Source organism: Chaetodon trifascialis, chromosome 16, assembly GCF_039877785.1.
Source record: "Chaetodon trifascialis isolate fChaTrf1 chromosome 16, fChaTrf1.hap1, whole genome shotgun sequence".
NCBI lineage: Eukaryota > Metazoa > Chordata > Actinopteri > Chaetodontiformes > Chaetodontidae > Chaetodon > Chaetodon trifascialis.
In genome coordinates, this window is record NC_092071.1 from 24,789,221 (window position 1) to 24,814,235 (window position 25,015).

General features: G+C 40.7%; 1 protein-coding gene across 1 annotated transcript in view; it reads left to right on the forward strand.

The window, feature by feature from the left end:
* The window catches only part of arhgap32b (Rho GTPase activating protein 32b), a 150,112-nt gene that overhangs the window by 40,878 nt on the left and 84,219 nt on the right, over positions 1–25,015 (forward strand). The window contains exons 3-5 of the mRNA XM_070982456.1: positions 15,213–15,318; positions 19,004–19,098; positions 19,416–19,500. Coding sequence (XP_070838557.1) covers positions 15,213–15,318; positions 19,004–19,098; positions 19,416–19,500 — 286 coding nt within the window. The remainder of the gene's footprint in view (positions 1–15,212; positions 15,319–19,003; positions 19,099–19,415; positions 19,501–25,015) is intronic.

Consider the following 25,015-nt stretch of genomic DNA (forward strand, 5'->3'; position numbering starts at 1 on the left):
AGCGAATTTGAGCTACACACAGGCTGCAAGGGGTGCAGTATTCCATGTGCTTGTACAAGCATTTGATTGGACATAAGGAATTTGTTGTTTTAAATTAAATCAGCAGTAAGCCAAGCAAGTTGTCTCTTTTACTTTAGGTTAGAAGCTTCAGACTACGAGGTGAATTATGTCTGTATTTTTACACTGGCAGTCATTTTGATTTCTTTTTTCCCCTTTTAGTTTAGTCATGATGTGACTGCACCTTGTTTGTAATGGTTAGTCCTACACAACATGTGCAAACAATTGTATCATGTGATCTGTGAGGAGCTTTGTCAAGTCTGAGAAAAGAGAAAGAGAGGGAGGGAGAGAGAGAGAGAGAGAGAGAGAGAGAGAGAGAGAGAGAGAGAGAGAGAGAGAGAGAGAGAGAGAGAGAGAGAGAGAGAGAGAGAGAGAGAGAGAGAGAGAGAGAGAGAGAGAGAGACCCTATAACCCTCTCACTATATGGCTCTGGGAATAACTTAGATTTGGTCGATTACTATACCAATTAATTTACCCCAAATAAATAAAACACAATCTCAAACAGTTATGAAATTAATAATAATAATTAACCTTATATATCTGAAGACTGATGTGAAAGATACTGGACCTCTAACTCTGAAAGTATTGCTCTGATTGATAGTTTCATGTAATTACTGTATGTCACAGCAGCCCTTTCCCTGAACTGGACAGTCAGTATTTTTACTCAAATACTTAAAATTTAAAATGGTTCCGACATGGATTTATTTAATCAAAGGTATAATATGCAGTTATGATCATCCCTGAAAAATGTATTTTTGCATCAGTTTGGCCAATGAAAATTCCTGAAATGATTCACAGACTGTCGCAACAGTCGTTAATTTAAGCCATTTTTCCCACTCATATATGTCATTTAAAGGGAACAGAAAACGGACAAATAGCGAGTTTAGATGATGCATGATACAACGTCACATTACCATAACGGCAGTGGTGCAGAATTACGTTTACATGGGGTCAATGAAGAAAGATTTATAAAATCAATTTTAAGTGACTACTACTAAAAGAAACGTATTTCACATGTTGATCATCCTAATTTGAGAGGGGACAAAAATGAAACAAGACAGTGTGTGTTCCTGTGACTACAGCATTGACAAAGTTTTCCAGGATTTTTTAGTCTTCATGCATAGCAGTTCTTATAGAACACAAAATTGTTGGGTCTCGTCTAAAATACACTTAAAATGATAGTGGGCTAGGTTTCTTAGCTGCAGCTTGTTCTCTGGTGGAATGCACGCTTTGACCAGGTGTAGCCATCTCTGCTGCACAAAATTGATTGGCTGAGTAGCATCACGTGAGATGATTTACAACGTATGCAATTGGTCTGTGAGTTTTCTGGGCCTAAACCAGCACTGTAAAGGCTATAAAAGCTGTGCCTTTTGAAATAGAAACGTTCCGTCAGCATTTGGTAACTCACAATTTTTTGATCAGAGGTCATCCAAAGTACTTCATACTCAAAATTGCGCTACACCTGTCAAGTGTGGAGTCCATCAGGTGAATGGTTGTAAAGAAAACGCACAGACAGATGATCAGAGACAGATTGCTTCCTTTATTGTTGGATAACCTTGATCTGCAGTCAGAGCTGCAGCTTATTCTATTTGTGGAATTGAAATTTGTGAAGCAAGTCATAGAATTGATTCTCTCGTTAATTCAACCCTGTTCAAGATAACAAACATGCATACATGTTAAAACAGAAGTTATTATGAAGAGTGTGTGACTTCCAAAATGAATACATCTATGTATCCTGTCCATCAGTATTCCATATACAGCACTTGTACAAGGGAGAGCTATTGGGTTGCTCTCATACAACTCTCCCATGTTTTTCTAGTAATCAATGCTGCACAACAGCCATATGGCTAACTAACACAGCTGTCCATTAAATCCATGCCTGAGTTCTGCTGAGGGTAAAATAACCACGATAGTCTGTGACCATACAAGTGTTCAGTCGTTTCTGTAAATTTGTATCAACGCCAGAGTAATACTTATGGAGACATCAAGGCATATTTCAGTTTAACATGGATGGCTGGCTGAGTGAGCTGCAATGCTGACTTCAAGTACAACTGGAACACCGCAGTATGCCAGATCAGATTGCCTGGGCAGTTTGCACGAGCAGAATGATACCTATTCATGGAGTGACTTGTGTAGATACATGTGGATGGCAGGAACAGAAACAAGAACAGACAGACAGTTGACTCCTGTCTTGTCTGCTATACCATGTATGCTAGGCAGAAAACTAACTAAACTGCCTCCTATCCCTGAGATAGGAGCTTAAACTGCTGGCCGACGGGAGGGACTTCCAGCCAGTGGATGAGATCCAGAACATACATAAGGTTGAAATCCTGTGCACTGCCCACTAATAACTTCCTCCCTGTTTTTTCTTCTGATTGTTGGTTTCCAAGGCAGTGGAAATGACAGATGTGCAGGGTCCACAATAGATTTGACTTTCAATAATTTACTCAGGACAGGCTGCAATGAAGTCATGTGTCCTCAGAAGTACCATCATGAGTCACACAAGTTATTCGGACTCAGTCTCAATCAAAAATATTTAATTGACGTTTTTCTTCTGTCATTAAAATTATTATTAAATATGATTGTACCAAAACTGATCACAAACCCCATTTCTCCATTAGATAGTCAGATAAAATAATGCTGTCACTTGTTGTTGACTTGACTTGTGTTGACTTATCTTACCTAGTGTTCTACAGACTGAATTTATTAGATTAGCTCACATTTATTAAAATATTTCAGTAGTGGCATCCTGGACATTGCTCACTAACATTCAAATATAATTACAAGATTGACAACAGCTTCATAGTTGACAGTTATGGTATGCAGGCAAGTAAAGAAGTCACATCTGACAAAGTTTTACTATCAAACTCATAGCCCCAAATGCGTACTGTTGACAGCGCTGCTCTGTAGCCGCTTAAGCTAATGTTAGCTTCACAGACTGACAGGACAGACTGCTTCATCACACTGAGTGCTGACAATCTCAGTTCAATATCAGTTTTGAGGTGAAAAGATTAAACAACAGTATGATGTGCTTTAAAGTGTAACTGTTCACCAGTTACACAGAGAGTGGTATCTCTGCTTCCAAAAAAACATCTTTGGCATCCAAAGAGTGATGATAATAACCAGGCCAATGTTTCTTCATAATTTCTCACAGAAATAACTCTTCCAGATGGGGTTTTTTGTGTTAAGAACAATTTAATTATTCAGAAGTAGTTCTTATACCTCTGAGCTGGTGACAGCTCAGGCTGAAGGCATTATATCTTCCGGTTGCCCATCCATGCGTCCCATTCTGGTGAATGTAATTTCTCAGCACAGATGTTCAATTAGACTGAAGGATGACTGGGTTAGATTTTGGTGGTCAAAGGTTTTTGGCCATAACTCAAAAATTAATTCGCTGATTGCAACAAAACTTCACACAAATATCTCATAGGATGAAATAGAGTGATGACGACATATCTTTAAAGTCAAAGGTGAGCTCCTCTGTGACATCATAATGTCATGCAAAAACACTTTTCTGGTTATCATTCAATATAACTCAGGAACAGAAGGGGAGATTGTGACCATATTTCATATTTGATCACATACTGAATTGCTGACAAAGCATCCACGTTTAACAATTTATAGCTTCTTTGCAGCAGCGTCTATATTTGAAGCATTGTAATCCACCGCAAGCCCATTGGTTCTGCTGATATTGAGCTTCAGGTGATTGTTGTTGAATGTTGATGTGATGAAGCTCTCTGTTCTGTACTTATCTGTAAAAAAAATCTATACAGCATGACAGACAGCATGTTTCTCACTGGAAATTATTCACTGGAATCACACGTCAGTATAGTGACAGCTTCCATTTCACCAAAAAATAGACTCGATGCCTTTTATTAACTTCATTTAAAGTCTTCACTATACTGCAGTGTGTGTTGTGTATGTAAACAAACAGTGTGGCAACAATATGCCATTGTAGTGTCCAATCTGCCTAATCCAAAGAAGAAGGGAATGGCTTTGTGGGTGTTTGTGGTGCTGGGAAATAGTGGCAGAGTGTGACCTTTTGCTTTCTCTGTGCCAAAGAGCAGCTAGCCTGACTCTGACAGCCATTCTTAATGTCATCTTAAGGTGTATGTCTATCCTTTTGCCTGTTGTTCTGTAAGCAACACCATATTTGCCATCAGAAACGCTTTCCACCTCAGCCACAGTTTATCCATCCCTGCTGAGGCCAGGGGCTCTATTTTCGATTCCTATTTTCGTGCACTGCACGCCAGCGGAACTCCTCCTCCTTCTCATCTCAGTCCCACCCAGCGGCGAAGGAGGGAGGGGAGAAGGCATGGAGTGGGTTTGACACAGCCGAGTCTAATCTTCACCAATCACACCAGCTCCTTGCCTCACCTTTAAATACGCTGCTGGAGAGATGCATGGCAAGTTTCGAGGATGACTGAGCCCGCGCAGGAAAGTGTCCAACGCCCAAACTTCTCCCGGGAGGAGACTGACGTTCTGGTCTGGGAAGTCCAGGCTCGCAGTGGCCGTATCTATGGCCTCGTGAAATTTATGAAAAAACGCCGTAAAATCTGAAAAAACTGCATTGAAGTTGAAATGTGACTGAATGTGGCATATTTCTGACAGAGATGGCTTACCATACCAGACACCTGTGTACATTCGGTCAGGGTGAGTGACCATTACGTGTGCTGAACACGCAATGTGGTCAGATGAGATACTGATCAAAATATATAAATTTAGGTCTTACTGTATGTGCTGACTCAGATAGTTGCATTGAATCGTGGCTGTTGCTAATTATTGATTCCAGTGAAATGCCAGACACTGTGGAAACCTGCCTGTGAGGTATTGGTGACATAGGCGCATGACTCCACCGGTTTACGAAAATCGACTGTGCTGGCTAGCTAAGAATCAGCAGCACAATGTTCACTTAAGCCACTTTCACAATGAATGAAAAAAAAAACACCAACACCCACTAACATCTGGCTTTTTGTCTTCCTGCATCAAATGACTCTGCAACAGTGATAGCTATTTATCAGCTCCAGCTCTGATCAGCAGTGATGGAAACATGACACCTTGGTGGACATGCTCATTTTCATTCCTTTTCTGGCCAAATGATGCATGCATTGAAGTTCCAGACTTTGTTGTGTTGGTGATATAGGACAGAATTGCCAACTCCATACACTCTGTTTCCATCACATTATCATCATCTAATAAAATATAGCAAAAAGTAACCATCATAATATTATCACTGGCATCCATGACAGAGAGGCAAACTCTGGATATCTGGATAAAAGCTCAAACATTCTTTGAGTACCAAGTCAAATTCCCTACAACGTACATAAGTGGGTCATTAGAAATGCTTTATTTTTGCAGAATCACACTTGAAAATTGTAATATCATTCATTTCATCTGGCCAATTCAAAGAGAGTCATTCAGCAATTTATTCCTTGTTTCAGCTAAACCAAAAACACTATTTCATTCTTATAGAGCCGAACATGAGGCACTACGCTCCCCTCAGCCTTCAGTCACCACTCATCAGATATCTCTGTCATCAGACCAGTGCCATAATATTCTCTGGAGGGTATTATTGGCAGTTCTCAAAGTGGCATATATCCATGTGTGTTCAGTCCAGTACAGAAAACATGCAATGCTCTTAAGAGTTGCTCTTATAAACATTGATCACACCCATTCAAAATGGAAACACTGCCTGGGTTTGGCTGGATTTATTCATTTCTTGCCTCCTTAATAGATTTGTGCAGTTTATTAGGTTTAGACTGATTGTCAGTTGCAAATAAAAGTTTCTAACAAGACACGTACACACATGCATGCACGCACGCACACACACACACACACACACACACACACACACACACACACACACACACACACACACACACACACTTATGAAAGTTTTCTCAACCTGCCTAATTATAAAAAAACTTACGAAGCTGAATTGCCAACCAGCTCCAAAAGTATAGCTTGGGCTAATTGAAAGCAATATATATTAGGCAAATAAGACTGTTTCATTAATATATTACACAAATATACATGTATGGAAAATCATCTCTCTCTCAAATAACCATCATGGCCAAAATGAAGGTTGAGGTTTTTAATGTACTGTGTCCCTAGAATCCACTATATTTAAAAAAACTCCGATAGAATTTGTGTTTTTTGACTAATTGTAATGTTAAACTCGTGTTTGATGTTATATGGTTATAGTTATGGTTATATTAATGTATATTGAAAATGTATTTGAAAATTAAACAAATTAAGTCCCAAATCTGTCAGTACACAGCAGATCAGATAACATGAGATAAGATAGGACTTAATTGATCCCAGACCGGGGAAATTCAGTCATTACAGCCCGCAAGTACTACAAAGAGCAAGCACAGAGGCATAAAAGGGTCAATAAATAAGTGTTCACAGAATAGGAAAAACAACTGTGTGTATGTACATTATGTACACATTATAAAAAATAGTAAATGCCATTATAATCCTAACTGTTGTCATATATTGTATCACCCCTGCGATCGGCTGGTGACCGGTCCAGGGTGTACCCCGCCTCCCGCCCGTTGACAGCCGAGATAGGCTCGGGCTGCCCCCGCTACCCCGAAAGGGATAAGCGGCATAGAAAATGGATGGATGGATGGATGTATCACACTTGGAAAATACTGTTGCACTTGAGAAATACTTGGACTGTGTATAGAAGAAGAAAAAGAATTCCTTTATTCGTCACATTACACACAACATGCATAGTTGAGGGGGGAAACTGCACACGCCATGCCCACTTTTTGACCCATCCATGGTCAGCCTCCACAGCAGACCAGGAGAGGTGGGCTGCCAGTCGACTAGCGCCTGGGGACCCAACTCTCATCTGTCACCATTGGTCAGGTGGTGATCTTCTTGTGTCATGTTTTTAGTGTTTTTAGTATTTTTATGGAGGATACCCCAGGTGAACACGAGGAGAACATGCAAACTCCACACACAGTTTGCATTTTTTCTCGAGCAGCAGGCACCAAAGGCATGGTGGAGGACACGCCCCCTGCGCCCACAGCGGGATTCGAACCAGGACCTTCTAGCTGTGAGGCGACAGTGTTACCACTTCGGCCACCTTGCCACCTATATGCATGGTATATACAGTTTATAAAAGTACTTTTGCTAATATGGATAATAAATAGTGTAATTGCACAGTTGAGAGAAATATACAACTTAGTAACTGCACCAGATGAAGTGGATAATGTGAGCATATATTAGCATTAACAACAGTTGTGCAAAACAAAAGTGGGTTTATGATGTCGAATTGAGAAAAGCAGCATCAACACAGAGCTGCATTACATGATGCTGGAGTTGGACAGTCTGACAGCTGTTGGGATGAAGGACCTGTGGTTCTTACACACTTAATGCAGCAGTCTGTTACTGAAGGAGCTGCTTAAGCCCCCTACTGTCTCATGCAGGGGGTGGGATGGGTTGTCCATAATCGATGTCAGTCCTCTCACCCACTTCCTCCATGGTGTCCAGAGGGCAGTCCAGGACAGAGCCAGCTGTCCTGAGCAGTTTAAGTCTTTTTCTGGCCTTCTCAGAGCTCCCACAGCCCCAGCAAACCACTGCATAGAAAGTTGCAAACGCCACCAAAAAGTCATAAAATGTTTTTAACAGTGTCCTACGTACTCCAAAGGACCTCAGTTTTCTTAGCAGGTGGAGACAACTTTGGCTCCTCCTGTGCAGGACAGCTGGCAGCTGCTGTGTCTTAGTTGGGTGACTGGCAAGACAACACATAGCACTTCTTATCTCATGGTCACGCACAAGTTCAGAGGTCATCAGGTAAACTTTGACCCTTTCGCTCATTATTTATACATCTACTGGTGTCCTGAAAACAATTACAACAGATACAATGAGTTTTACATATAGTAGCTCTATTTCCTTATTCTACAAGAAGCAGGTTTGGCTGTGTTGGCTGCATCAAATAGGCTACTTTAGTGTTTGATCCGGAATCAGTAATGATCAGCATATTCCCGCAATTAGGACTTGGGATAATGTTATGACAGCACAGTCAGGCTGATGAAGTGCTTCCACTATTTCTTGCCAACATTTATCTTTTTTGACTCGGTCTTGAGGAAACATCAAATAGGCAGGATTACTGTTGCCACAGCTTGACAAACTGTTCCTCTCTTTTGCTGTCCCACCTGACAGCAGCAGCCTCAGCATCCCTCCTCCTTCTCTTCTTCATATTTACCTGACTGCACTCTGGAGAGAGGACTTGATTGGTAAACACTCAGGAACATGTCATGGGAGATGTCACTAGATGTGCCAAGACAAAAAACATTCTGACATGCTAGTTTTTCATCTGGGTGTCATTGGGTGTTTAAGTTGTTTAGCATGGAACACTGCATGGGTACAGATGCCCGACTTTTATTCATGATTGACCACGAGGCTAGGACACAACAAAATTGTCTCAAAATTGGGCTAGATTTATGTAGTATGATCCAGGCATTAGACAAAGGGCAGCCATTTACTGCATACTGCCGGTAGAAACAGAGATCAATTGGCTGATACTTGGCCTCATCAGCCACCATCAGTACTGGACAATACATACATTATTCGACTATGTAAATTATGTAAACCATTAATCAAACCAGTAACTAACCGCAGTCAAGAAGAAGAAGAATCGGAGGGACAATCCCCTTTATTAGTCACACAACAACTACATCACACACACGCCATGCCGATTTGGTGAAATTTGTCTTCCGCCTTTATCCCATCCTGGTCACCTTCCTCCACGGCAGACCAGGAGCGGTGGGCTGCCATCCGGCCGGCGCCCAGGGACCCAATCTCTTTCGTCACCACTGGTCAGGTGGTCATCTTCTTGCTTGTTTTTAGTGGGGGTATTTTAAGGAGGATACCCTGGGTGAACACAGGGAGAACATGCGAACTCTACACAGAGAGGCCTCTTTCCTCAAGCAGCAGGCACTGAAGGCATGGTGGAGGACACGTACCCTGCGCCCACAGTGAGATTCGAACCCGGGACCATCTAGCTGTGAGGCGACAGCGTGCCACTGTGACACCGTGCCACACCGTGTCTGACAACCTTATCATACTTTAGCAGTTACATAGTGTTTCTGTGGAGTTGACAAAACGTTCAAAAAATCCAAGTTTTTTAATTAAACCGAGACACTCTGTGCGCTCCAGGGACAATATTCTTCCAAACTCCCTTTTCCACAAAACAAAAACAAAACAGAAGAAAAAAACATTACTCTAGAGACAAAAGAGACAAAAGAGTAAAGGTATCATATGTTGACAATCTTCTTGTAAATTCAACGTAAACTGTATATTTCCTAAAGCAGGATGCATACCTACCACTGCACTTTTCAAGTTTTACGGTCACAGCAGCCAGTTCAAAACAGGCCATGCTAAACTGGCTGTGCGGTAGAAGGGGCATAATGGCACTGGCCATTTGGCTGTGGTGTAATTCCTGCCCTCTGTTACTATCACCTGTTACCAATGAACCTGTTTACCTGTGGAATGTTTCAAAAAGGTGTGTTTGAAGCATTTCACAAGTCTTTTGTTGCTCCTATCCCAATTTGTTTGAAAGTATTGCTGGCATCAAAATCAGAATAAGCATATAGCAAGGAAGTTGATGAGGTCAAATTAAATATATTGTCTTTGTGCTGTTCAATTTAGTAGATGTCAAAAAGGATTAGCAAATTATTTAGGTTTTACACAGCATCCCAACTTTTTGGACTCAGGGTTGAAGAAGATTATAGCAAATCAACAGCTGACAGCTAGATGAGCAGATCATTACCAGTCACGCAATATCTGTGCACAGCATATGAAGCTACAACTAGCAGCAGACTATCTTAGTTAAGCTATAAACATTGAAAGCAATGTGAAACAGCTGGTCTGCTCTGTCAACAGGTAACACAAGTTCTGCCTACCAGTACCCCTAAAACTCACTAATTAACATGTGATATGCCACAAAAAACTAAATGTGATAATTATCATTTCTGGTATTATGGAGTGTTACATACTGATTACACACAAGATATAACATGTTAACTGATGAGCTATAGAAGTATTGCTTGGCAGTTTTGTTTTTTTTTTTTCTTATGTTTGGACAAAGCTGGGCTAGCTGCTGTCCCCTGTTTCCAGTCTATATGCAAAGTTAAACTAAATTAACTAACTATTCCTTTAAAGATACTGTACAATTCCATTAGAAGCTGTTAAGCAACAATATTTACATAGATGATCTATATCTGCAAAACCTAGCTGTTTCACTGTTAGTCTGACAATTACCTTAGTATGAAAAGGACCTACCAGAAAATTATTGGATATACTGCAAATGGTAATTTTAGTAGCTTGAAATGGTTCTGGCTCATTTGTGCTTTTGGTTCTGTTGTGATGAACTACTCCAGAATGTGGACTTATCAGTGCACAGTGCTTTTGTTTAAAACCCTTGATGCTGTTGTAGCTTCTACCTTTGATCAAGGCACTGCTAGTGGCTCATCCCCAAAGCATTGCAGCAGAGGTTCTGTGACTGATGCGTCCTCTGGCAGCCTTCTAGTGTACTTTGAATCTCATCCACCCTCCAACCTGTTGATCTCTGTCAGGGAAAAGTCTTACGTTTAACTGGCTGTTGCAACTTTTAAGATATGATTGCATAAAAACCCACATGATTTCTGTTTGAGGTTGAGCATATGTTGAGTCAGGCATTCAGTGGCCAGGCAGCCTAATAACAGAGACACAAGTAGTGGCTGAGGATAAAGGCAGAGAGATATTCGTGGCTTTCATTTTCTGAGTGAAATAGAGCTGCTGTTGCTATTATGGAGCAAACTTCAGAAGGAGTTGGAAATGTTTGGAAATAGTTGAGTTTGAAGCATTTGTTTTAAATCTCCCTCTTGTTTTTTAGTGTTGGAGAGAGAAACATTTGACTCCATAGGAACTTTGAAAGTGTGAGGGAAATCTTCCCATGTTCAGTACCTCCTCCGTTAGTTTCTCTTTATCCACAAAGGGAGAGGGTAGGCGAAAGCAGGCGAGAGTGCTGCTCAGCACGAGGTTAAAGCAAGGTTTTCTGGCTGCTGTGTTAAGAGAGTTCGGAGCAGGTGCAGTACTTCCTTTCTGCTTATGTGCCTCCTCACCGAGGAATGCTGGGAATGCTGGGAGGACACAGCACTTCTGAACAGAGACGGTGATACATGGAAAGAGTGAAATGCACGGTTGAAGCTTGGCCTTTATCTCTGACATCTGAAAGTGCTTCACACTGTGTCTGTAGTTCTCAAGCTTCCCGGGTAAGTGGTGCTTAAAGCATGTCATTGTGGCTCTGGGATGTCAGTCAGTGGCCCAGAAATTCTGGAAGAGGACTCACAAGTTATTTCTTATTACTTACCACATGCTGGAGAATCTGCGTTACTGAAGACGCTATAAGATAAACAACTAACAGCAGAGCAGGGAATTATATTTGTGCTTCAATTCTGTTGCATGCATAATACAGGCAGTTTTAATGTGGCTGATCAATGTATTTTATAGGGAAATTTTTATAAAGAATTATTTAATTTGAATAGTGTGTCAGTATATTTTTCTGTGTGCTATTATCCCCATAAGCACAGGCTAATAATCTCTATTATTCAGTGACACATTTGTCCTGCAAACATTTTTCTGCTCTGTACACTGCCAAACCCTTGGACACTTCGTCAGTGTCTCTCTTGTTCTTTCAACGTCTCTGCTGTGTGCACTGACAGGTTGTCCTGCATGCTCGCTCCACCCAACAGTATTACACTAGGTTTCCATAATGTGGTAATGTGAATTTTAACAGAAATTGCAAAAAATGGGCAAAAGAATGCCGCTACTGTTTTGTCAATGTTGGGGCTTTTGTTTGCCAAGTCTGTTTCCAGCACATTGTAGCATTTTCCTGTTATGCATACACCAACATTTCCATGTCAGCCAAGCATAAATACAATACAAATAGGTGGATAGAAACACAACTCTTGTGCCAGTGTATCTCCAATCCAATTGTTAGTTCGATTCAGTCACAAGGGAAGTAAGCAGTGGTAGAATTTTGAGTGGTAAAACCACAGTGAGCAGTTTTGGTCACATTTCTAGTAAATGTCGTTTGTAAGCAACTCTGTACGTTGTCTTGCAACCCAGTTATCTTGGTAGGTAGCTAGCTATCTTAAATAATAATGAAATTAATTAGTTTATTAGCTAAATAAGCTAGTTGGCTGACTTGACCATTAGCTACACAAGCAAGGCATCTCTAATTATTCAAGTCCAAATGAAACAGCATTTCGGAAGTATCTAGTATCCATATTGGGACAGTGAGACAGGATCGGCAGGTGGGACCTATCGTTGGAAGGAATTTGATTTGAACTTTGAAAAGAGATCATGTCATAACAACCATGAACAATCACAGTGATTCAGAAAAATGCTTTACACATAATCTGGAGTTGCCAGACTTTCCTCAAAGTGAATAGATTCTAGACAGCAGGCCCATAACGGTATTTTAGGCAAATGGAACAAAGGCTTGAGGTACCTGAAAAGTACCCAGAGACACACCGACATATCATGCTGTTCTTAATTGTTAACTAATGAATTTGAGCTCTATGCTGCTAAAAGGTGAAGGCTGACTGATGGGTGGATATCATGGTGTTATTGATTGAAATTGGTTGCTTCAAGGTTATATACGCACTTCACTGCACAGGAAGAAAACATGATTGGATTTTAAATAGGCGCATGATATGACCAGGGATACATTCTCCTAGTGCTTACCTACTTTCCTATTAACTGTTAATCCTACTTGCAAATGAATTGGAGACAAAACAGCTAATCAAAAATAACCTACTCCAGCACTTCTAGCAAACAGAGGGGATTTTTGTTTGCTGCAAATGAAATGCCCCACTGTCCCCAAATGCAAAGCCATAAACAATGTATAGGTGCCAAAGAAAGGAAATTGATGCTTAAAGACATATTTGTTGTCCTCTGCTTTACGTAAAATGGCAGAAATATCTCTATCGATAACAGCTCATTCAGTGCCAAGAACCCACACCAGTCCAAGTGCTAAATATTCATCTCCATCCCCTGTGTAATCCATACTAAGTGAATGTGCTAAATGCAGCACCTTCTTTTAAAGTAATCCAATACAGCAGACCTGCAATAACTAGTACCTTTTTGACACTGCTGCAGAGGTGTTCATTCGAACTTTACTGTTAAATTGTGATGTTGAATACCAACATGGATGATAGTTTGCTTTTTACCTGAACGAGGGTGATGAGTTGAATCCATTGTAAGCACCAGCAATTGAGCTCATCTTTAGACTAGGACTGCAAACATTTTAAAGCCCACAGGGAGCATTTGATACTGAGAAGATTTTGATTGTTAAGAATCATCTGTTTTTTTGAATATTAATGAAAGTTTATCTCCCAGTGCATCCTTGTTGGAGCACTTTCTTTGCCCTTTCTACCTGATCTCTTGATTTAGCAGTTTCTAATCAAGGTTATATTACTGACCTGTAATATGCTGTTAAGTGTCTGCAGTATTTCTAAAGAATTTCAGTGATCTTTTTCAGTCTTACTGCCTTTAACAAGGTCCATTGGGACTCCTGCTTTTTGAATCTCTGGGTATAAAGACTTGGAATGGCTTTGCTGAGAAAAAGTGGTGTAATTTGACTGAATGATGGAGTAATATCAGTGAGTAGTAGTGGAGGAGGATTTTGGAGATTGCGGAGCCCAGAGAATGGCTTGTTACTAAATTTTACTTCGCTCCATCGTGACACAGAGTCCCTGGCTCTTAAGTCCAATTATCTCAATCACAGAGACGTTGTTTAAGCATTTGCTAGATGCTGGTGTCTCAGAGCAGCAGTGTGTGAGTGGCTGGATGTATAGCATACTGTATGTACACTGTGTGTGTGTCACTAGTCAATTTGTGAAATGCTGCTGTGCAAGTCTGTGTCATTTTGATTCCCGTTCTCTGTTTCTCTCAGCCTCTGTGGAAACAAGGACAGTCTTTGAAGCTGATGAGAAGCCTGTGTAGAGAGACGTCTCATCAACTTCAAGTTGTTTTGTGAAGGCAACACTAACTGAACATTACCTTCATCAAATTGTCCAGTGTCCTGGCCTGTATCATTCCTTTGTTGGTCTCTGGATACTGATCATATTATATTCAAAGTGTCCTGAAACAGGCCTTCCTGTGGACACACTACACTTTTTCCTTGCAGAATCTTGCTCATTGATTCACCTAGACTACAGCTCCTGTGTTCAACTCTGAAAAATCTCTTATTAGTCTTATTGTCATTTTGTCTGCTGATTATTTGATATAATTATTTGAAATGATATTCAGTTGATTTAGTCTGAAGGATCGCAGCCTCCTGAAGCCCAAGGTGACACCTTCAAATTGCTTAAGTGGTCTGATCAACAGTATGACTAAATTCCAAAGATATTCCATATTCCATTCACTGTGCAGCAGCATATACTCACAATTGATAAGTTGGAAATAAGGAATGTTTGCTTGCAAAAAAGTGGATCAGTCTGTCGATTGACTAATTGTTGCAGCTCTATTTCATAAACTGAAATAACTTGTCCATTTGGAGAAAAACCCAATGATCCTTTTGTACTTAGTTGTCTCATTTTGCATCCATCCTGCATTTTGTTGATAAATCAACAAAGTAATCATCAGAAAAATCAGTAATGAAAGTAATTGTTATTCGCAGCCTTAAAGCCAAGTATCCTAGTGAAATTAAAATAAGTGTGTGTGTTTGTGTGTGTGTGTGTGCGTGTGTGAGAGAGAGAGAGAGAACAGGTATTTATCACGTCGTGGGGACAAAAATCTCTTTACACAGTCACATTGTGGGGACTCACCTCCCTTATGGGGACAAAATGCAGGTCCCCTTAATGTAAATCATTAAATTTTAGGGTGCAGACTGAGGATAGGGTTACGGGTTAGGTAAGGTTAGGTTAGGTTTAGGGTTAGGAATAGGCAGATAGTGGTTATGGTTAGGGTTAGGGTAAGGCTCCAGGAAATTAATGTAAGTCTATGTAATGTCCCCACAAGTGATATAAACACAATGTGTGTGTGTGTGTGTGTGTGTGTGTGTGTGTGTGTGTGTGTGTGTGTGTGTGTGTGTGTGTGTGTGTGTGTGCGTGTGCGTGTGCGTGTGCGTGTGTGTGTGTGTGTGTTGGTCGTAGGGGCCTGAGGCCTGGACGTCACCTGGAGGACGACGACATTGTGCCTGAGCTCGCTCACATCCATCCCAGAGAGAGACCTGACTGGGAGGAGACCATCAGTGCCATGGTGAGACACACACATGCACATGCACGCAGTCATTGTGATCTCTTTTTTGCATAGATACACACATTGGCAGATGTGAGATGGTTTCTGTTTTGAGTGTCTCTGGTACATTCATCAATGTCCTGCTCTCATCCCGGGTCAGCTAAAGCTCATCCGGGAGTCATTTCTGACGTCAGATCCATTGATCACTTGGTCAGCTGTTTTCTGCTTGTCACACTCTTATCAGTGTCTGTTTTCAACACAGCGGCTTGGTTAGTTGTGTCCTCTGTTCCTGAAATGCTATCACACATTCATGATTAATGCAGGTGATTCTTGGCGCCCTAATGCTGCCCAGCTCCAAACTCTGAACATAGATAGTCGTCTACCTGCCATCTGTATATTCCTGTATCATCTGTTTATTTCAGCTTCACGCTGGATTCCATTCACCAGGCAGCATCATTCATCATTTCCTTTCCTCCATCTTTGGTATGGGTCTTGCGTCTTGCATCAACAACACGGTAAAAATGAGGCCGTCTCCATGGTAACATGTCGAGCCACCCGTGGTCGGTGCATGGTTGGAGCCCTATTGCAAGTGTTCACTTCGATCGGGCAACAGAGAGAAAAAGAAACAACAATCTCTCCAGGCTAATGAATATTGATCACAGAGGCAGGGTTTTTAATACTGCATGTCTGCTATTCTTTGTTCAATATTTGATACGAGAGGGACTCTGTACTGGAGTGCCATGCATTATATATGTCTCCGGTGGTTCAAGGAGGTGATGAGGAGCACTAAGCAACTTAGTGTAAGCTGTCACACCAACGCCCTGTTGCACTGTGTAGGATAGATTATGTTCTGTGTGGACTGCAGAACAAGGCATAAAGGAACAAAATATTCCCATAAATGCTGCAACATAATGATCAAATGAACAGTACAATCTTTTTCAATAATTACAGATTTGCCATGACGTACAGCATTTAGCTCTTGCCTAGGAAAAGGCTTCAGCAAGTTCAGAGCTTTCACATTCACATACAGCACTGGAGCCACACAGTCAGGAAAGCGCACTCACTCACGCACGCGCGCACACACACACACACGCACGCACGCACGCACACACACACACACACGCTTATTTTCATCATGGCAAAATTTGCCTTTTGGATTAATTGATTAATCACAGAGTATGAAATGTCAGAAATACTGATATACACCCGTAATAGTCTACCAAAGTCCAAGGTGATGCATTCAAAATGTTTTTTTTCTGACTACCACTCCAATACCCAGAGCTATTCAGTTTACTACAACATAAAAGAGAATAAGGCAGCAAATCCAGTTCAGATGAGAAGTTGGAACCAGGGAAAGTTTGGTGTCTTTGTTTGAAAAATGTTTTAAACAGTAAATCAGTTTTTCTTGCGATGGGCTTTATATGAACCAGTAAAATGACTGCTGTGTCTAAACAACTGCTGTTGCCTGTCCACCTCTGTCAGCCTCATACACTGAACACCTTGGATAGAGGTGGTGTGAACTGTCTCGGCTGTCTTAAAAACTACAACCTCATCTGCATACCACCTTTACTGTCACTGATCGTCTGGCTGTAGAGCCACTGGCTGAATACGGGAAGCTTTCATAGATCTGGTTCAACTCGACCTTATCGTATTCTCACTTCACCTGGCCAGCAGCTCTTTGATGCAGTTTTCCCACAGATCCTTCTTCTTGCTTTTCTTCGTTGAGTTTTTCAATTACTTACCCATAGATATGTTTTGAATTTCTTTCGTCATCTTAAGTTATTTTGTCTCATGGTTGTCTTCAAATGGCTGTGTTAGATTACTGAAATGAAAATTCCACTATGAATATAAACTAATAAAATCTGCTTGCACCAAAATAAAAATGTTCTGTTGACCCCAGCTGCTTTAACTCTTAATTTAAGATAGCTGAAACAAGTAAGTGGCTTTTTTTAAGAATATTGTAATAAGCAAGGGGAGCAGCTGATTGTTCATGAAGCTGTGTGTGGAGTGGATGTTTTGGCCTAACACTGAATATGGTGCCTGTTCACCCTGTCGGGTGTAATTTGAAAATGTAATTGAAAGCAGTTCTTATCTATATTAACTTGATGCTTAGACTCCTCCATGCGACTGGTGAGAGCTTTCTAATCTCATGTAGGACAAAACTGAAATGCCTAAGGTCACTCCTGATATAAAGCCAGTGAACAAACAAGATTTGTGCTCCATCAATGCAGTGAAAAGGCATTTACCAGTCAATACCAGCAAATGCAGGAATATACTACAAGCAAAAAGGAGGTTGAATAAGCTGCAAAGACCTATGCTCTGCACAAAGCAAGGGGAAATGTACTTGTTTAATGCATAGGCACTGCATAGGCAGTATGGAGAATGCACAGCTTATGGTCCCGTTACACCTTCAGCGAGTCAGGCCTCGACCCGATATCCATCCATCCATTATCTATACCGCCTATCCCTTTCGGGGTTGCGGGGGGCTGGAGCCTATCCCAGCTACAATGGGCGAGAGGCGGGGTACACCCTGAACCGGTCGCCAGCCGATTGCAGGGCAACATACGAGGACAAACAAACATTCACACTCACACTCACAGCCTCGACCCGATATATCTTAGAAATATATATATAATTAGAAAAATAATATATAATTGTTTGGGGACACTCAAAAGAGGGGGTGTATCGCTTCAGGTATCCATGTGAATACGAAATACACTCCAAGACGTCCAGCTGGACATCCATGTGTTTGATGGTTGATCTGTTGCCAAAGCACAGCACAGACGGTTATAATAGATACTTACATTATTATGAGAAAGGACTTTACAACTCATTTATCGTACTGGCAATTATTTTATCTTTCAGCACAATGATCATAAGGTAAACAGCAGAAGTTCATATTACAAAATAATCTACAAGTAATGTACATTAGCATTATTCAGTTAGTCAATGCAGTGCCAGCTAGCGTCATCAAATATATTGTACCATCGTAAGGTAGAGAAAATAGAAAGATTTTGTTATAAAAACATAAGAACAAATCACTTTTCATGATTTGTTCTTTATATATATTTGGTAAATATCAAAAGAAGTGAACAAGTATACAGGATGAGAACCTGGAAAAATCTATTTTTCATTTTGTTGTGTATTAAAGTAATCAATATTTTACTTCCACTACTAGGTGATGAGTCATTAAAATAGCTTTAATATACTGTAATACAGCAGGAGGATGCTCTATAGCTTTGACAGAGCACTGTCATAATAAATTAAAAGCCAAATAGCTTTTGCAGTTTACCACTAGGCCTAGCCTGATCACTTGATCTACATTTATAAACAAACTACACTTCTTTGCCATTCATTTTATTTCATACATGGCTTGCCTGCTAGTTTAGTTCTGAATAAAATGGAAATTGGTTTGAATCTGTTAAACTGCACCACTTCACCATTTCATGTTCTCAGGTTATCATCCCGTTCACAAGCCCATTCACTAAACATCACAAAGCCCAAGAAAGAGATTCCATCTTCAGTGAGCAATCCAATGATGTTTAGAACCAACTGACTTGAATCTGTCTGAAGTTAAAAGCCTGCTGGCTATTTGAATGTTGCTGCAAAACCTAAATGGGAAATTGCCCAACAGTAGAACAGTGGCAGAAATGTATTTGTATGCACCAGCTGGATTGCTGATGTTAGTGTGTGTTGGTGTGTTTAGGCAAGGAGTGCAGAGATCCCTGAGCTGAGGACAGAGCCCCTCATGCGCTCCTGCAGCAGCAGCACGGCCAGCATGAAGGTCAAGAATGTCAAGAAGTGAGTATACACACACACACACACACACACACACACACACACACACACACACACACACACACCTGCCTCTGCCTGTCTCCTCCACCTCTCTCACATCTCTCCTCTCTGTTCATCTCTATTTATCGCTCCTAACTGGCTGTTTATCGCCTGTGTTTCCTGCTCAGGTTCCTTCCGTTCCATGAGTCTATTTCTGTGTCTTCCTCCTCCTTTCACTCCCTCTGCACTCTCCTTATACTAGAGACACAGACTCTCAGAGGTGTGATCATGAGCACAGGATGAAGTGCTAACCAAACTGTATGTGTGTGCTATGTTTTCAGACTTTGCTTCACTAAGGGCCACTTCCCAAAACTGGCAGAGTGTGCTCACTTCCACTATGAAAACGTGGACTTTGGTGCAATTCAGGTAAAGACCATAAAGCTTTCTCCTTACACGACCAAATTGATTTAAAGTAAAATCTCATATGTCCCAAATGACGAACATTTCAAACTGGGCCTGTAGAGATTACCCTCAGAGCAGTGTGTTTACTTCCCTAGTGTGGCTTTAAAATGTTGGTGGAAGTGGCTATATAAGATTACAGCACCATGGATGTCAATCATGGTGTAGACGAAGCTTTGAACTTCTCCATTTTTTCAGACTTATGTTCTCTCCAGTTATTCCCCTGCAGTCTTGGGTAAGAAATGGAAAGATGATGCTCATAAAGGTGGATGGATGACTCATATGTCTCTTCCAAATGGCATCAAGCAGAATTCATCCTTTTCACTGTTGATATCATGAAATTGGTTCATGATTTGCATTTGTTTGATATCTTTGATTCTTGAATACCCAATCCAGCATGACCTCATTCACTCCAGCTTCACACACCTCAGATGACTCAGGTGGCTTGTCTACCTTCCAATTGAGCAAGTAGCTCCTGTAGCCTTCTAAGATTTCCCCCTGCTGCTAGGAACTTGAATGTTAGAGATTTCATAAGTGGTAGGATTGTCATAGCTAAGATGCTTGTCTACCTGAAAGATGCCTTAAGGCTCTAATGTTATTGTTTGTCTGCACTCTGTGTATAAAGGCAAGTATGGTAATTAATTGTGGGATGTTTTTGAGAAATACCTAAGAGTTTAATGTGAACACTAAGAAGTAGTTAAGTTTGCTTGAACATCACACAGCCTGTGAAAACAGTCGTATAATGTCTTCTGTGCCTCTTGAAAGTTTGAAAAAATAACCATGATAGTGTAATTAGAGTTGTTAATTTTTGAACAGAAAGTCTGCATTACAACCTGAAGGTGGGGGATTTGAAAGAAGTGGCCACTTAGGAAGGTCCGATGAAATATGCTGCAGGGAAATGGGAAATGTGTTTTTGGTGCTTGGGCCACACTATGGACTAAATGTCAAGATATCTGCTTTGATTTGTTTTTTCTCTCTGTCACTAATGTCTCTAAGTCTCTTGCATTTCTCTGAGTGCAATGCTAAATAGCTGGAGGCCTCCTTAGAATGTGACAAAACTGATTTTAGGATTCACAGTGCTGTTGAATATGCTCTGTTTGCAGAAGGGGTGTAAAGACAGAATGCTTAAGCCATGTTAAAGTAGCTGTTGTTCGTTAGCTTTCACCAAATGAATGCAGATGATGCACAGGACTAACAGGTGTGGAGAATGAAAAGATCAGGTCAATTTTACTTGTCACGACTGTTCTATATCAAGGCATGAAAGGTATTTTTACTTTTTTACTTACTTTTTTATGCATGTGAGTGTTTGAAGGACAGTTGTCCTGCTGGATTTTGGCTTTTGCCTGAAGATTGTATGTACAGTCAGATCTCTGTCTTTCTTGCTCAGATGACGTTGTCATTATGTTAAGAAACCAGTAGAGGTCAGCAGTCAGCTAAATTTATTCCACATTGCTGCTGGGGGACAGGGCAAAACAGTCTAAAGCTTCCATCTCCTTCAGCTGCAGATTATTTGTTGATGTAACTCAGGTTACACCACATAATTCATCTCTTCATTCGCTGAATAAAGGAAACGCTCAGCTAATGTGAACTGTCTGTAGTTATTAGATTGGTTCTCCCTTTGTTATCCCAGCTATGTGTGCTGACTGCTCATACTGGCACTGAGCAGCATGACTGTCTTGCCCTTCGTGGTTTTCATATTGCTTTCAAATATCACTGTCTTTTGTTTTGCTTGGTTGTTTGCTGCTCTTTGGTTTCAGTATTCAGCATAGCTCCTGCTTCTTCTTCAGTGAACACAACCCCAAGTATGACTCACGGCTTCTTTGTTGTTTGTTTGCTTGTTTAATGAATTGGTCATAAACGTATTCTGTTTATTCTGCCTAAATGATTCTGACATGATATAAATACTTAAATATTTTTGATTAATGAAAACATTGAAGCTCAGTTAAACATTCAGAGAGTGTTTCCTTGCATAAAATGTTTATGTCCTTCGTGGCGATTGTTTGCCTTGTGTCTGCCATGCTACATGATACCAATTTTGTGAAATTTTTGTATGTTCCCACTATATTCAGACCGTTAAAGATGCATACATATATGGACATATGCAATGACATCTGTCATCTGTTATATCTGTACCAGTTATCATTAGTTGTGTCATCTGGTGAAGTTTAGGAGTATGTTTCTGTTAGAAATCCACCAATAGCTCTGCAGTCTGCATCAGGGCTTACAGATTTTGCATACAAAGTACTGGACTGAGGCAGGGCTTGGACTGGGGCTCCGGCTGGCGTTAGGCCTTCCGCTGGAAGACCCTAACCCTTCACTTCCACAATAAAAAACCTTGCCAAAGGAGTATTTGAGTCAGTCGAGGTTTTGTTGTGGAAACATTAGGATGTCATAGTCACTGAAGGCCAAAGAGGAGAGTGCCAACATTCAGAGCAGCACTTGTGCAGCACTTCTTACTGAAGATACTGGTGTTTCACAGAATATTTGCCTGGTAAACTGCCAGTTGTTTTGTCAGATGGGTTTTTTTTCTTAGCCTTTGTGTTGCACAATTGCTGGTGAGAAAGAGGTTTATTCCTTAGATTTTAAGATTTTTGTTTGTTTTATTAGCTCATTCAGTATCCTTCCGTATTTTTCTATTTTCACCTAGTTGTGCAACCAACTACTGTTGATGTAATCTGACGAGCAGACGGTCACACCTCCCCTCTGCCCTTACTTTGAGTGGAGCTCAGTCTGGATATCATCAAGCTTGTGTCATGTGTAACTGTCAAATCTACACATGTGGTTATGTAGAGAGGTAACTGGCCACACTGAAAAGGGATGCATATTTTCCACTTTCACTTCCAGTTTCTACTTAAGCGGCAGTCTTAGGTCATTTGTCAGTTTACCTGTAGTTTTATGTTTGTGAATTAGTTTTACTGTTTGTGACAAAAATCTTATACTGTGATCCTTTCACCTCAGCAGAGAATACACATGTTATTTAATGGTGATTTGCGATGAAGTGTATACAAATTGCTTGTTAAATGGCTTACATGTACTCAGTGTGAATGAGTCAACACAGCCACTTGGGTCACCTACACTTCAATGTGTGTTGTGTGTTTCTGTAGGTGTGTGAGTACACAGTAAAATGCAGGATCACCGAAGGGGAATAGAGAGAGGCAGTATTATATAAAATGAGGATGTATGTCTCAGTAGATTCAGATTCAGACCTCTAGAAAGATAGTTCAGTCCTTGCTTTAATCTTGCCACATGGTGCCAGGTCAGGCTGAGTCAGATTCTCAGCTTTTACTGGTTTCTAATGGAACTTTTTCAGTTCAAATGAAATCTCTTGATTTCATGAGTACTCACACTAACCTGAATCTATCTTCCTTCCACATTAGTGTGGCTGTTGGGATAGCAGTGTCCCTCCAAACTGAAATATCTCATGAACGATTGGATGGATTGCTGTGAGGTTGTTAATAGATATTTATGGTGCCCAGACAATGAATCCAACTCACTTTGGCAATCTGCTGATTTTTCCTGCTAATATTGTCATTTCACTGTGTTTTAGGACCCAATACTTGCAGAACTATTGGCACTCCCATCAGTCTCAGCTGTACTTTGTGTTTGGTGCTAATTAGTAAATGTTGGCATGCTAACAAAATGGTGACATTATACATATACCTGCATGGAGTATGGAGTTTAAGTCTTGTTATGCTGAATCAAACAGAGCCTTCCCAGAACTCCTTTAATGTGTCAGTGAGGGCAGAAGGCTCGTCTAGAATGTAGTTTAGGAACCAACAACTTCAACTGCGATTCCAAAATAAAATGCTGGAATATAACTCTTTATGGAGTTACTTGCTTTGAGATTAGAGACACTTTCAGCCACTTGGTTTTTGCTACTTTGTGCTTCCATGTAAACTTTATCATCAGTAAGAGGATTTGAGGCCTCTTGCATGAAAGTTACATTATGGCAATAGCTGTTGGGCCCATAGTTTTCCATTCTCTAACTCCACTACTATGGAGAGAGCCTCTTGAAAGTGAAAGCATGTAATGATAAAGCTGTACCATCACACACAATTGCCCAATCAGGTTGCCAGAACAGTGTGAGAATACTTAAAGCTCAGTTTTATGCCTGGGCTACTTTTAACGATTCAAATTCTGCTGCTGAAATCTCATACAGACCCTCAGAAACCATTCTTTCCTCTTAAACAATTTCCCCTCAGGGATCAATAAAGGAATACTGATTCTGATTCTGATTTCTGTTGATGGTACAGTAAAGAATTCTGCATTTCTGTATCAGCTCTCATCATTCTTTGTTTTAGGTCAAACATATGTTGAAGAAAAAGGGGCACGGCTCTGGCATCAACTTTATGTATGTTTGCAAACATAAAGTTGACAAACATTTGTTGATATCAAGGAAACACTTGTTGACTGTCCTTTTTGCTGACACACTTGCTCTGTATCTCTCCCAGCTATATTTCTATGTATCTATCTGTAATGATCACTTGATCTGCCTATCAAAAAATACATCTATTGAAAGATTCCACTTTATTAAAAGGTTATTGTTGATTTATTGGTCTTGATCAATCACCACCTTAATTCCTTTGAGCCATGGCTGGAAACACTCATTCGGGGATGTGTCCAGAATCAGAATCAGAAATACTTTATTGATCCCTGAGGGGAAATTTGTTTTTTGTCCAAGTCCACACTTGCTAACTTAGCAGCGTTAGTTCCTGTTGATCTTTTTGTGTTTCGGTCATGCCACATGTTCTCTCCTCCTCCCCATCCCAGAGTTGCAGAGGCAGCTTCAGTCAACTGAATTCTCTGTTGCGTTTCCATAACTTTCTTGAGAGTGTGAATACTTCGTGCCTAATCACATAAATCTCAAAGACGCATGCATTTGAAAAAGGTAGACTGACGTTAAAGGGACACAACCAGTCATCAACAAATCGGAAGTAGGCTGTGAGCACCCAGACATGCACCAAGAAAACACCTCATACTGCTACACAGCCGGTACACTGACATAAGGCTGGATGCATCTGCAGACTGAATTCTGACTCTTTATTAAGATTTTTAGTGATCATTTGCCCACTGCAGACCTGTATCCTGAGAGTAGTATTTACTAACACCTTTCTGCGCAGCACTATTGTACTGAGCTGTTATTTGCCGTAACTGTGGTAGCTGGAATTTCTCTGGCCTGTCTCCTCTGACCTGGCACATTGAGAAGGTGCTTTGGCTCATAGAGCTGCTGGGCTCTGCATGTTTTATTAATATGTCTATTTTTTGTTTTACTTGATCATCCTCTGTGTTGTGTAAAAATTGCTGGAGGCCAGGCATTTATGATATGTTGGAACCACTGTGTCTGGCAACAAGAAATCAAACAATATGACATTAAAAGTTACACATCAATGTCTTCTTTGACAGTAAAAGGCCTTGTTTACTCAGTCCACATGCTATTTGTATTGTATTTGTATTGAGCGGCAGCTGCACAGTTTGTTGTTGA